General features: G+C 49.8%; 1 protein-coding gene across 1 annotated transcript in view; it reads left to right on the top strand.

The window, feature by feature from the left end:
- Positions 1 to 13,343, top strand: part of CCDC88B (coiled-coil domain containing 88B) — a 37,425-nt gene that overhangs the window by 13,041 nt on the left and 11,041 nt on the right. The window contains exons 5-16 of the mRNA XM_053367999.1: positions 584 to 642; positions 1,789 to 1,872; positions 2,794 to 2,925; positions 3,275 to 3,399; positions 3,911 to 3,992; positions 6,866 to 7,024; positions 7,605 to 7,751; positions 8,427 to 8,565; positions 8,659 to 8,828; positions 9,560 to 10,447; positions 12,090 to 12,214; positions 12,730 to 12,853. Of these exons, the coding sequence (XP_053223974.1) occupies positions 584 to 642; positions 1,789 to 1,872; positions 2,794 to 2,925; positions 3,275 to 3,399; positions 3,911 to 3,992; positions 6,866 to 7,024; positions 7,605 to 7,751; positions 8,427 to 8,565; positions 8,659 to 8,828; positions 9,560 to 10,447; positions 12,090 to 12,214; positions 12,730 to 12,853 (2,234 nt within the window). The remainder of the gene's footprint in view (positions 1 to 583; positions 643 to 1,788; positions 1,873 to 2,793; positions 2,926 to 3,274; positions 3,400 to 3,910; positions 3,993 to 6,865; positions 7,025 to 7,604; positions 7,752 to 8,426; positions 8,566 to 8,658; positions 8,829 to 9,559; positions 10,448 to 12,089; positions 12,215 to 12,729; positions 12,854 to 13,343) is intronic.

Genomic DNA, 13,343 nt, shown 5'->3' with positions numbered 1-13,343 from the left:
AAAATATTTTGTTGGGAGCTGACCAAAGTGGCTGGGGTAACCAAGTCAGATGGGCGGCATATAAATAAAATACAGTGGTACCTCGGTTTAAGAACAGTCCGGTTTCAGAATGATTTAGTTTACAAACTCCACAAAACCGGAAATAGTGTCTTGATTTGAGAACTTTACCTCGGTCTAAGAACAGAATCTGAACGGTGGAAGGGCATCGGCAGTGAGAGGCCTCATTAGGGAAAGCGCACCTCAGTTTAAGAACGGTTTTGGTTTAAGAACAGACTTCCAGAATGGATTAAGTTCGTAAACTGAGGTACCACTGTAATAACAACTGTTGTTGTTGTTTGTTGTTATTCTTGCGGAATCCTGCCTGATCTCCTTTTTACCAAATACGACCCATGCCATCAGAAGGCTTCCCTCAAGCTTTGTGCTCCTTCAAATCTGGCGAGAAAAATCCTTGCAAACCACAACCCATTTGGGATAAAATTTGGCTCTGGAACTTGGACCTCGTAGACCAGGCATGGGGGTGCATTTGCCTTCAAATATCACATTAACACTTTCTCCCCCTTTTTCCTGCAATGGTGTGATCCAGCACAGGCTGTTGGGGAGATGAAGAAGTTGTTGCTGCTGTTGCTTGGGAGTGCCGTCCAGGTACTTTGGAGTCTGGAATGGGTGGGCAGGGGGTGCAAATTTGGCTGCTGGAGGGTTTGGAGGGTGGTGACAAGGGAAAGGGGCCTTTTTGGTTGTGGCTCCTGTAATCTGTCTGTGGAATGCTATCCCCAGGGAGACCCACCTGACCCTGTCATGAATATCCTTTTCAGCATCAAGTAAAAGTGTAGCTCTTCTCCCAGGCATTTGGCAGATGCTGTTAACTGCTGTTGCTGATGACGTTTTCGGCTGTTGCTTGGTCTGTTTTATGGGTTTGCTAATGATCTTATTGCATTATTGTTTGTTTTTATGCTGTGCCTTTTGTAAGCTGCTTAGATTCCCCCCCACTTTTGTATTAAGCGAGTCACAACTAAAATAAAAATAAAGCAAATGGATTTCCCCAAATTAATATCCTGCCTCGTAACCTAGATTACCCCCCAATTCAGTATCCTCCCCAAATTCATTACCTACCCAGAAATACTCAAGGCACTTTGGAAAATATTTGGGGGACTGGGCCCACTGGGCCTCCACCCCTTACAAACACTTTTGATCCTCAGCAAGAACTAAAACACTCAGGGTTCCCTGGAGTGAGAGGAATTACATACTAAACTGATTTTATGTCCAGAGCATGAGTGTGTGTTTGGTCACATCCACGCTACACATTTATTTAAAACACATAACTTTCCCCAAAGAATCCTGGGGACTGAAGTTTACCCCTCACAGAACCCCTCTTAACAAACTACTGTTCCCAGGATCCTTTAGGAAGCCATGTGCTTTGAATGTATGGTGTGGGGGTGTGGCCTAAGTGTGTCTGGGGCATTTTGCCAGAGGTGGTTTTAGGGTAGCACAAATAGTGCGGTTGCACTGGGCACTGCCCTGCAGGGGGTGCCAAAACATGCTGTAGAACGGAAGCGTGAGAGGCAGGGGGCACAGAAATTTGAGAGCCCCAAGTCCGCCACTGGTTGCACACACTTTAAAGCACATTCAAAGCACTCCGCCCCCCCCCCCGGACACTGTCATTTATCTGTCACAGAGCTACAGTTCCCAGCACCCTTTAACAAACTACAGTTCCCAGGGCATTCTTTGGTGGGGAAGCCATGTGATTTAAATGTGTAAGAACCTAATCGCCCTCCTTGAACATCCCAACAGTGTGAAAGGCGAGACGAGATCATTGGCCTAATCCAGACCCTCGACATCAGCACCCAGGCTGCCCTGGCTTCTTTCATCCAAGAGGTAAGGCTGGGCCTGGGTTTTGAGGCGGAGGAGTGTGGGTTGTGGTACTTTTCCTCTCCCATCATGCTTTGCACTTCAAGCCTTGTATGAATAGGGCAGATCCCCAGGCAAAACGGAAGGAATGTTGTGAGGGGAACTTGTGAGGTAAGCCATAGCTGTCAACTTTCAGATTTGAAAATAAGGGATCAGCAGCCTCGAAAATAAGGGATCAGCAGCATAGCTGTCAACTTTCGGATTTAAAAATAAGGGATCAGCAGCCTCACCTGTCCCAGAGACAGTCTACGGGATATCTAATAATCCAGGGAAGCAGCGGGAAACGGTGCTGAAATAAGGGAATTTCCCTCAAAAAAAGGGAAGGTTGACAGCTATGGAAGTAAGCACTGGCTATATGTATACACCCATTGGTTGAAACGCAGTGAGTGAGGTTGTCACCATTCCCTCCTTCACCGCTGTTATGTATTCAGTGGTCTGTGTTTGCCTGAGCTTGAGTCTGGACTAAGGATTCTGAGCTCCTGTGTTCTCATTCAATACATGATGTCCAATCACAGAACATTTCAGGATTTGGGCCTCTGCCATTGGCCCTTGAACTCTGAGTCGTGATTTGCAGCTTGGAAGTTTAGACAGCCAGTCACGTTGGAGTGGGAGTGGCCCAGGCTTTCAGGAATGTATATAAGCAGTTGCTTTGCCCGATTCCCAGTTATGTAGTTCAATAAAGGTTCATGCTGTTCTTGCTGTGTCTTGCCTCGTGAGAATCCACCTATACTTCAGCCGTCCTGCTGCATTTCAAGTTGATTTTTTTACGCCAGCAACAGGACAGGGATGTCTTCACCAGATGCCCATAACCTTATTTAGTTTATCCCCTGAGGCATAAGAGGTTAGTGCTGCAGCATGTTCTCATGCACAACTTCCTCTCCTTCCCAGGTGACCCAGGAACCCAAGAACATGGTGAGGCTGCAGTGGAAGGAACTGGGACCCTCCGAAACAGAACAGTTGCTCCAAAACGTGGTGTCTCGGATTCAAGAGCTGGTGCACGAGCGAGACGCAGGCTTGGAGGTGAGGGATGCAAAGGGCTGTGTGTGGTTCTAATTCCCACCCTCTTCTCAAAGTGCTGGCTTTTCAGAGAAACATGGCACCTGAGCCCAGAGATGCTCTGAGATCTGTTTGAGCATCATGACACCCTGAACCTAGCCATGACTGGGGGCACACCCCTCTCTAACTTCCATCCACTCATGCAGAAGGCACGATCAGAGTTCAAGGACACATTCCAGCCAGGCAAAAACACTCAGGGAGTGATGTTGATTGGGGAGAGTCCCAAGGGCCTGATGAACAGGCCTGGAGGGCCACATTTGCCTGCCACACTCTACCCACAGGGATTCATCCTTTACTCTGTCTCCCTCTACAGAAATTGTGGGAACTGCAGCAAGAACAGGAACGCCCCCTAGTCACCCCCCTGGAGGGCCACCGTCAACATCTTGGGGTGCAGCTTGCTGAATCTCGGGCCCAGGTGCGGCGTCTGCAGCACGAGCTGTGAGTGGAAGTGGGGCAGACATCTAAAAAAAATCAAGCATGGGGGTGGGCATCTGTGGGGCATAATAAACAATGGGGGCCACAGCAGTTCTAGAGAAGATAGGGGGGTTGGATTTTATTCTCCCACTTCAGTTTCCCCACCTAACTCTGCAAGGGCATCAACAGAATGCTTTTATCTCCTATGAACATTTTGGGGTATCTGATGTAAGTTCCAAACAATGTTTTCTTTTCTTTTCTTTTTTTGAAAAAATATGGCTGACTCCTATTTCTATGCTGGGGGCACAGCATTTAGTTGATTACTCTGAGCTCCTTCCAGACGTCTATCAATTCAATTGTGCATTTATGATGATTTGTGGTCACGGTGGTATTGGAGCAGTAATACGCAATCCAGCTCATTAACTCACCCAAAAATCTGACATATGGTTTTCCTCTTAGAGCGTTTGCAAAATAAAAACTCATATTTTTATTTATTAATAAATAAAACAAAACTGTGCTGTTTCCCCACCCCCAGGGAAGAGAAGATGGAGGAGCTGTTAGATCAAGAGGATGAACGGAAGGATTTGGAGGGGCAGCTTCAAAAGATGCGGCAGGAGGTACTGCTAAAAAAGCCACGCAGAAGGCTGGAGTTGTCCTGGCACTGAGGAGCTGAAGGTGCACACTCTGGCCTATGCTACTGACCACAGAATCAAGGGCCACTGGGAGGCTGCACCCCCTGCCTCCCAGAAAGAGCTTCATGGCAAGGGGGGAGACCAGCCAGTCCAGAACAACTGCAGGAAGCTGGAATTTTGTAATTAAGAATTGGTGCCTGGGTTTGATTTTCCTCCTCCCTCCCCTCCCCTTTTCCTTGTGTGTCGTGTCTTTTAGATCACAAGCTTGAAAATGCTGATTATTGGTCACTGCAAGCCACTTCAAAGAACCGTCCCGCCTTTCCCTGCTGCAGAGAGGGTTATAAATACTTTCAGTAAATAACTTCCTGCCTTTCCAAAACCACATCCTTCCGAGGTGGCTTACTGTATTTTTCGCTCTATTGGACGCACCTAGTTTTTAGAGGGAGAAATCAAGGGAAAAAATATTATCCCCCCCCCCAGCCCCAAAGAGCAACGGACAGGCTGCGCGCTTCCTCTTTAGCCTTGAGCAGCATCTTTAGCCTTGCACAACGGGATGGATCGTGCCCGCTGTCCACCGGGGCTGGACTAGATGACTCCTGGGGTTCCCTTCCAACCCTGCAATTCTGTGACCTCGGAAGTTGTTGGGGGTCTCCACCACTGGAGGCTTTTAAGCAGCAGTTGGGGGACCATCTGCCTGGCGTTCTTTAGCTGTGATTCCTACATTGTGAGGGGGCTGGGCTAGATGACCCTCGGGTGGCCCTCCCAACTCTATACAGTCCTACACTTCTGTGGCAGGAGATCCACAGCCACTTCACACAATGCCCACTCCCAATTTTCATTGGAGAGACATGTGGCTTCAGTGTCTTAGGTAGGTACCCCCCTACCTGCCACTCTTCCCCTACCCCACTTAAGCCGAGGGAATTCCTGCCCAGAGAAGCTCCCAGGTGAGGCAAGGGTTAAGATCTACCTCTGGTAAATGGTTTTGTATCCTCCCTCTTTCCCTTTTCTCTTCTTCTATGCTAGTTCCTTCCCTTGTGTTTTGTTTAATCTGTTTTTATTGTATACTAAAATAAAAGCTGCAAAGTTTCCTTTTTTATAATATCCCCCCCCTCCAAACTAAAACGTTAATCTAGATAAAAACACTGATCCAGAGGAAAATAAGGGGGTGGAGAAAGGACGAAAAAAGAAAAAGAGGTAGAGATAGAGAGATTTTTAAAAAGTTGGCTTCTTTAGCCTTGTGCAGCCTCCCGCGGCTGGAGAGGCGTGCTAGGCAAAAGAGGAAGCCCGGGCAGCGAGCAGGATGGATTGCGCTCGCTGCCCGAGCTTCCTCTTTAGCCTTGCGTAGCCACGGCTGGAGAGGCGCGCAAGGCTAAAGAGGAAACCCGGGCAGCGAGCGGGATGGATCGCGCTCGCTGCCAGGGCTTCCTCTTTAGCCTTGCACAGCCTCCCGCGGCTGGAGAGGTGCGCACGGCTTTTCTAGAGGAGGGAGAAGGGACTGACTGGCCGCCTCAGTCCCTTCTCCCTCCTGGGGAAAAGCCTGCAAGAGCCGCGCGAAGCTTGTGTGTGGCTCTTGGGGGCTTTTCCAGCTTGCCTCCCCCCTGCATTCGCTCCATACAGACTTTTCCCCTTAGTTTTTAAGACGGAAAAACTGTGTCCTATGGTGCGAAAAATACGGTACATTGAAAGACATTATTACGCTTGTAGTAAATGATGCCAAAATATAACAGGTCACTGGGGTCCTTCACACTGGGCAGCTGGTGGGAGATGTGAAGGGGGCAGCTCAGCTGGAACAGGAGCAGGTGGTGTCATCCTTCCCTCAGGGCAGCTGGTTATAGCTGGTATTGTGATGGGAAGGGCAGTGGAAAAAGCCCAGCGGGAGTAACTCATGGTGCCTTCTTTCCCTGCCTCCCTTTCTTTCCTTGTTTTAATAAACAAAAGCTGAACATTTAGGAAAGAGGCCTGGGAAAGTTGGCAACCTTATTGAGGGCAGGACGAGTAGAGAGCACTGAGCACATATTAAAAGTTGAAGAAAGCGCTGTGAGCACAAGTCACAAAATGGCTGTTGTGGGGGCATGGTGCAGCATAACGTAAAAAGTCTGCTGTGCAGGCATGGCATAATGACTGCCGCATCTTAACTTACCCAAGCGTCCTGGAAAAAATGGATATCCTGTTTTTTGTGCAAGGTCGCGGCAGCCATTTTGGGTGTCGCAATTTTGTCCACTCTCGCGCTACGAAAAAACACTTTTGGGGAGCAAGATTATGACATGGGAAAAGTTGGATGGTATGTCTTACAGGACAAAAAAGAGGGTGAGGAGAACAAAATGGTGTAGGAAGGCTCCTCCATCGGCTGCCCCATCGATGGTAAAAAAGGCACCTGCATCTGCCACCACCACTTGCAGAGAGAGAAGCTTTCTTTGCACCTCTCTTCAGAATGGAAAGGAGGGTGGAGGATCCAGTGCTGGTGTCCAATGAAATGTGGGCATGCTTAAGGGGACGTGTTCAATGAAGGAGAGGCTGAATCAGTGCAAACTGAGCAGGAAGAATATGTATTGTGGATTTTTAAGGGGATATTTGGTGAGACGTTTTGTGGGTGCCATAGGAGGTACTGGCAGGCACACTGGCAGCTGTGAGTGCCACATAGACAACCCACAGCCTAGAATAGACCTGAGGGGACCAGCCCCCTCCCCAGTCCTCTCCCTGCGAGGCTGCAGCTCTGGCAGGGACAAAATAGCATTTCTTGGGATCCTGAGTTCAAGCAACCCCAGGTGACTTATCCATACACCTTTGCCTCCTTGTGCCTAATTCACCTGCCACTCACCATGCCACTTATTTCTAACTTGTTCTCCTGCTTTCACCAGAACCGGGCACTGGTAGGCGAGGCCCGCCTGGCTGGGCTGTACCGGGATGAGCTGGACGCCTTGCGGGAGAAGGCCTTGCGGACAGAGCGGCTTCAGGCGGAGCTGGCAGCCCTGAGAGAGCGGCTGCCTGCCTTGGAGCAGTGCCGTGCCCAGCTGAAGGTAAGGTTGACAACTGGCCACTGATCAGTTATCAAAGGGGAGTGTGTGTGTCCTTCCAGCCACACTTACACCACACATTTTAATCACTACAATGCCACTTTCAACATGGCTTCCCCCAAAGAATTCTGGGAAGTGTAGTTTATTAAGGGTGTGGAGAATTGGTAGGCAATCCCCTATTCCCCTCGTGGAATGACAATTCCCAGAGTTTCCCAGGAAGAGGGACTATGCATGTGCATAGAAACTAACCTACTCTATGAAGGCAACATTTGCATTCAGTGCTCTGACCACTTAACCTTTGGCCCCAAAAAGTTGCCCCAAAGAGGATGCAGCCCTGATGCTGAACAAATTCCTCACCCCTGCCCAGGAGTAAAGCTCTGCCAAGGGCATTGCGGGTATTTAAAATGGTGGCTCCCAGACTCTCACTGGGAGCTGCCTGGAGCTTTATTGTCGCTTGCCCCTGCCAGCTAAGTCAACCTGAGTGGCATGGGCAGCGGGGGGAGGCACTGACACACAGGGCGGAAGAAGGGTCCTCAAGCCTAGATCTGGCTGTGGTGTTTGATGAGCTGCTTTGGATGGGCAGGAGGAGCGCGAGTTTTCCCAGGCCTTGCTGGAGACAAAGGCCATGATGGAAGGACAGCTGGAGGCTGCTCGCGCCCGGGGGAAGCACCTGAGCCAGCTGGAGAAGGAGAAGTTGCACCTGCAAAGCTACCTGAACGAGGCCCAAGAGGTGAGAGACCCAGGGGAAGCTGCTTCATATGGGCAAATGGGGCAATGCCCCCCCAAAACTTTCAGCCACCCTGTGGAACGCCCTCCCATCAGATGTCAAGGAAAGAAACAACTATCTGACTTTTAGAAGACATCTGAAGGCAACCCTGTATGGGAATTTTTTCATTTCTAATGTTTTACAATTTTAAATGTGCTGTAAGCAGGCCAGAGTGGCTGGGGAAACACAGCCAGATGGGCGGGGTATAAATAATAAGATCATTATTATTATTTCGCTCTGCCCTCAATCCTCCACCTGCCTGCCTTCTTGCTTACATCCAGTCCGGAGGGTGGCAGTGCCTGTCAACTTCCTCCTCCTTAACCTCCGTGGTGTTACTGTTGTTGTTGCCAATTGAAATTGTACACCGCCCTCCATCCGTGGATCTCAGGGCGGTTCACAACATAAAACCTTGTGTTGCCCCTTGTGGAACTCAGCAGGGAGGACTAAACTAAAGTGCACCAAATGTCATAACTTTTCCTCATGGGGATGTCACTCGATCTCCTTGATCATTTTTTGTTGCCCTTTCCTGAACCTTTTCCAACTCTTTGTGGTGAGGTGCAGCAAGAAATTTAACAATGAATTGATATCCATGAAATACTGTACAGCACCATGAAATTTAAGCATAGACTCTGTACACAGGAACGGGACCAGCTCTACCAGCAGACAGAGGAGCTTCTAAGAGAAAACATGGCTCTTGAGAGGCAGCTGAGGCGAAGTTTAGCGGAGCCCATCAGCATTCTCCGTGCGGAAGAACTAGAAGGTGACTGGGCCCCAGGTGGTGAGTGTGGCCTTGCCTTTCCATTTTCTAGCAAGATCCTCAGAGTCATTCTAGAGGCAGAAATGTATTCCCCCCCTTCATCTGCTTCTCTAGGTCCTTCTGAAAGGCCTATTCTCTTGAGTGATGAGGTGAAAGAGGACATTGGAAGGTTGCTGACCCTTGAGAGGGAGAACCAGGATCTGCGCAGGAGGCTTCAGCAGGCCCTGGAGGATCCCAGCAAGTCTAGGAGTTTGGAACCAAAGAATGCAGTCCTTGATGGAGAGGTATTTATTTAGAGCATTTGGTACCCTGCTCTTCAGCCGAAAAGCCTCCCAGAGCACCGTACCTATAATCAACTAAAAGAAAATGGTCCCTGTTCCTTCAGAAAGCTCCTCCTGTCCCTAGAGAACATGACATTTAACCCCAGACACATTGACAGTTTCCTCTTCTCTCTGATAATTTGGACAACCAACATCCTGAACGCGTTGTTTCCTGGGAAGTTGATGCAAATCAATAGCAGTGGTCTTCCACTGACAGAGACATAAGTACAGAAGGTGCCACAGCAGAAAAGTCCCTGCCCATCAACTGAGTTTCTGATAAAAGAGGCCCACAAAACGGGGCCTCCCCTAGCTGATCTTCAGGCATGGTGGGGCAAGGGGGGTGGAATATGGGGAGAGTTGTTTCTTAAAGACAGGAATGGGGATCGGGACAATTTCCAGGTGGCACACTAACAGGGGTTGCCATTGCAGCTCTCATGGGCACTGATATGCCCACCAGTATCTCAGAAATACACGATGCACAATAGACTGTTCCTGCTCAGTTCCTGTGTGCACCAGCTTGGCCTCTCATAAAAAAACCAGAGCTGCCACTTTGTGCTGTGCCACACCTTAACGGCAGCCATTTTGTGGCAGGCACCCACAGCCCTTTAGCAAAATGCCAAGCGTGCCCACTGGCCCGAAATGGTTGGCAGTCCCACTGTGCTAATAACTTCTGTCCTTTTATGTGCCTTTTCTAGCTAAAAGCACTGCAAAGTGAGGTGCAGTCAGAGGCAAGCGAGCAGGCCTCAGACCCTGGAGAACATTTGCCAGAAGCCCAGAAGCGGCGAGAGAGCGAGGCCTTGGGCCCAGAAAGGCAGGAAAGCCAGGGCCCGAAGCAAGAGACCGAGGCTCTGGTGTCAGGGACGGAGGCGGCCTTGTTGGAAGCTCGGACTTCTCTGAGGGAGACCAAAAAGCTGCGGGAAGCGGAGTCCCAGCGTGCGTCGGGCTTGGAAGAGAGGCTGAGGAGCCTGCAGGAGGCCCACGCCGACCTCCTGGAGAAGCGAGAGCAAGAGCGTGAGGGGTGGCGCTCGGAGACGGAGCGCCTGGTGGAGGAGGCCCAGGCCCTGGAGCGGGAGCAGGAAGCGCTGCGGGCCGGATCCCAGGCCTTGCAGGCCGCAGCCACCCAAGCCGAGCTGGAGCTGAGGGAAGCCCGGCAGAGCCTCCAAGGCGAGCGGCTGCAGGGGGCCCAGCTGGCCCAGAAGGCCCGGCAGGCGGAGGAGGAGCTGGGCGAGGCCCGGCGGGAGCTGGAGGCCCTGCAGCGCAGCCTGGAGCAGCACAAGGTGACTCTGGCTCAGGCGGAGGCCGAGAAGGCGGCTCTGGAGGAAATGCTGAGCCAGGCCGAGAACCTGCGCCGGCAGCTGGAGAAAGACAACCGGCACCTCCAGGCCCAGGCCCAGGCCCAGGAGGAGGCCCTGGCGGCTCAGAGCCTGCACCTCGTCCACCTCAAGGCCCAGAGCCGGCAGCAGGTGGCGGAGGTCAGTAGCCTGAGGGAGGCCGCCCAGCGTTTCGGGGAGCTGGAGCAGAAGGAAGCAAACCTGAGGAAGGAAATGGATGCCAAGCAAAAGGCTTCAGCCCTCCTGGAGGAGGTAAAAGAGAAACTCGATATGTTTTGTGGGTCAAGCAAGTATGAGCATAAGAGCTGGGATCAAGCCTGTCCCTGAGGCTCCTTAAGCAAAAGTTAAAGGGACAGGTGTAAATGTCGTAAGTAAGTAAGTAAAAAAAATAAATCCCTGCCCCATCAGGCTGCCTTTTAAGTACCCCACAATATCCAGGAGTAACACTTGGTCTGGGGCCCTGTGGGAAAATTTAAATGGCAGCTCCCAGACTTCCGCTGAGAATGTTGTGGTGCTTGCCTCTGCCACCAATGGTCACATCCGCACAACAAATGGCTCCCTCTCACCTCTAGAATCCTGGAAACTGTGTTTTACCCTCACAAAGCCACAATTCCCAGGACTCATAACAAACTACAGTTCCCAGGATTCCTTAGGGCAAAGGCATGCGTGTTAAAAGTGGCATAACAGTCCTTTAAATGGATAGTGTGTAACCCTGGTCAGTCATGTTCCTTGCTACGGTGAGATTATTTCTCAATATGCATCTATTGATAGATGCAAGTTAGCACATGCAAACTGCATGGAGATCTGTGTGCTCCTCTTCTCTGGCGATGTGTAAGTAGCCGCCTTATTGTTGTGTACGCCATACACACAACATTTATCCAAATTTCCCTGGCATTGTTTCCTGCCAGTTTAAAATACTTTGCTTGCATATGTTAAGTGTTTTATTGTTTGGCTTTGCCCGCTAGAGGGCACTACAGGACAAGAACAGCCGCAAAGGCTTTATAAAATAAAGCCAAGTAGATTAATTGTACCACTTTCTGGTGGACCACAGACTGAGCCTTTGCTTGTTGCTGATCCTTTTGCAAAATAATGTGGGCAAATAGGGCTGTGTTTACCGTGCGCTCGCTTTGCTTCCAGTCCTGGCTTTTTAATCTGTGTTCACACAACTGTTGTCCAAAATGCATATTATATCCTGCACTTTGTTATGAAATACCACTGCTTGACTCATTGTTAAGAACATAGATGTATGTGAGAAGAACCAGCTGGATTGTGCCCTTGGCCCAACTAGTCCAGCATCCTGTTCCCACAGTGGCCAACTCACAAGCGGGTTCCAAGGACAAGAACACTCTCCCCGCCTGCTGTTTCCAGCAACTGGTATTGAGAAGCATCACTGCTTCTGACTGTAGAGGCACAGCATACACATCATGGCTAGTAGCCATCGATAAATTGTCTTCTCTGCTAATTTGTCTAATCCTCTTTCAAAGCCGTCTAAATTAATGGCCATTAGTGCCTCCTGTGGGAGTGAGTTCTGTATAACTATGAGTTGTCCTGTTTCACAAACCAGCTTCGCAACAATTTGGTTGGGTGGAACTCCACGCCCTTGTTCTCTGCGACTAATCCAGGGTTCAGGGCCGGATTGAATAAACGTAATCAACAAAGTGAGGATGTTTTTTAGGCCTCAGTCCTAACCTCACTTACCCCTAGCCCATTTAATAATAATAACAGTAATGTTGATGTAGAAACTACAACATATTAAAATAACAATACATTTGAACCGTAGACATAAGGTGACAGGTATGCATTGTAAGGTATTAGTGAACAGTGCAAAGAAACTGCTTCAAAGACCCCAAACCCCCTCGATTTCTCACCCTTCAAATGATGCCAATTGTTGCAGGAGCTCCAGAGGGAGAAAGCAAAGGGGAAGGAGAGGGAAGCCGTCTTGGCTCAGCTGAAGGAGCAGCTGCTGAAGAAGGAAGAGTGCCCACAGGCTGGGATGCAAAGCAGGCAGCAGCACCACAGGTAGGTTACCAAGTGATGGCACAATTTAAGCTAGGGTTTTCAACTGTCCAGAATTCTTTGCATACCAAGCCAGAATTCTCCCAGCCAATTTCTGAATAGGACAGCTGTGGATTATCCCTTGTCTGAATAAGTGAAACTAGTATGCCTCATACGCTTCTCCCCCTATGAACTGACCTGGACACTGTGATGATCCTCTGAGGCCCTCTGGACAAGAGTGTGGCAACATGAGAATGGGCCTTTTCTGCAGTGGCTCCCTGCTTGTTGAAAAAAAAGCCCTAATAATAATAATAATAATTAATGCAGTGTGCCTTCCAGATGTTTTGGACTAAAACTCCCATTATCCCTATTGGCTGTCCTGACTGGGCTGAAGGGAATTTTAGACTACAACTTCCATCATCTCTGGCTATTGGCCATGCTGGCTGGGGACGATGGGAAATGTATACCCCATGTCTGGAGGGTACCATGTTGGCAAGCCCTGGGATTAATGTATGTTTCCTGTCTTCCTGGCATTATAGTGAGGAAAACCAAAAGAGACCTACTAATGGGAAGAAGATGGAACTGGAGGAGGAAAACAGCGCACTCAAGAGGCAGCTTGAGGAACTGCGTGCCCTCAATCAGCAACACACAAACAACCATCAGGTTTGAACTTGGAAAGGTGTCCTTTCATCAGGGCACTTCTGGGCTCATGCCCTTAGACCTGGACTACATGAGCAACAGAATGAGGTGGTAGTGTTCTGAGTATAGAAGTGTAGACTGTACCACCGCAAGAGGGGAAAGCTACTTTTGAATACGTCTTCAGTGCAGGTTAGCATTAAAAAATGTGAGCCTGCCACCTACAGTCTGAAGTGGTGCAATCTATTTTACCTCTTGTTTCCACATTGTTTTGTCTCATTCTAGGTTTGAGGGGGCCCTACAGCTGGGGTGAGGAAAGTCAGTCCCAGGGGACAAATGTGGCCCTCTGGGCCCCTCTGTTTGGCCCTCAGGGCTTTCCTCAGACCACACCATCTCCTCAGCCTCACCCATTCTCCCAGGCCACACCCCTCACTGGCCTTGTTTCATGCCTTCCTTGAGTGCTTTTGCCTGGCTGGAAGGTGTCCTTGAACTCTGATAATGCTTCTTAGCTTCCCTG

The sequence above is a fragment of the Podarcis raffonei genome, chromosome 16 (assembly GCF_027172205.1).
Source record: "Podarcis raffonei isolate rPodRaf1 chromosome 16, rPodRaf1.pri, whole genome shotgun sequence".
Lineage (NCBI taxonomy): Eukaryota > Metazoa > Chordata > Lepidosauria > Squamata > Lacertidae > Podarcis > Podarcis raffonei.
This window is presented reverse-complemented; position numbering and strand designations above follow the sequence as displayed.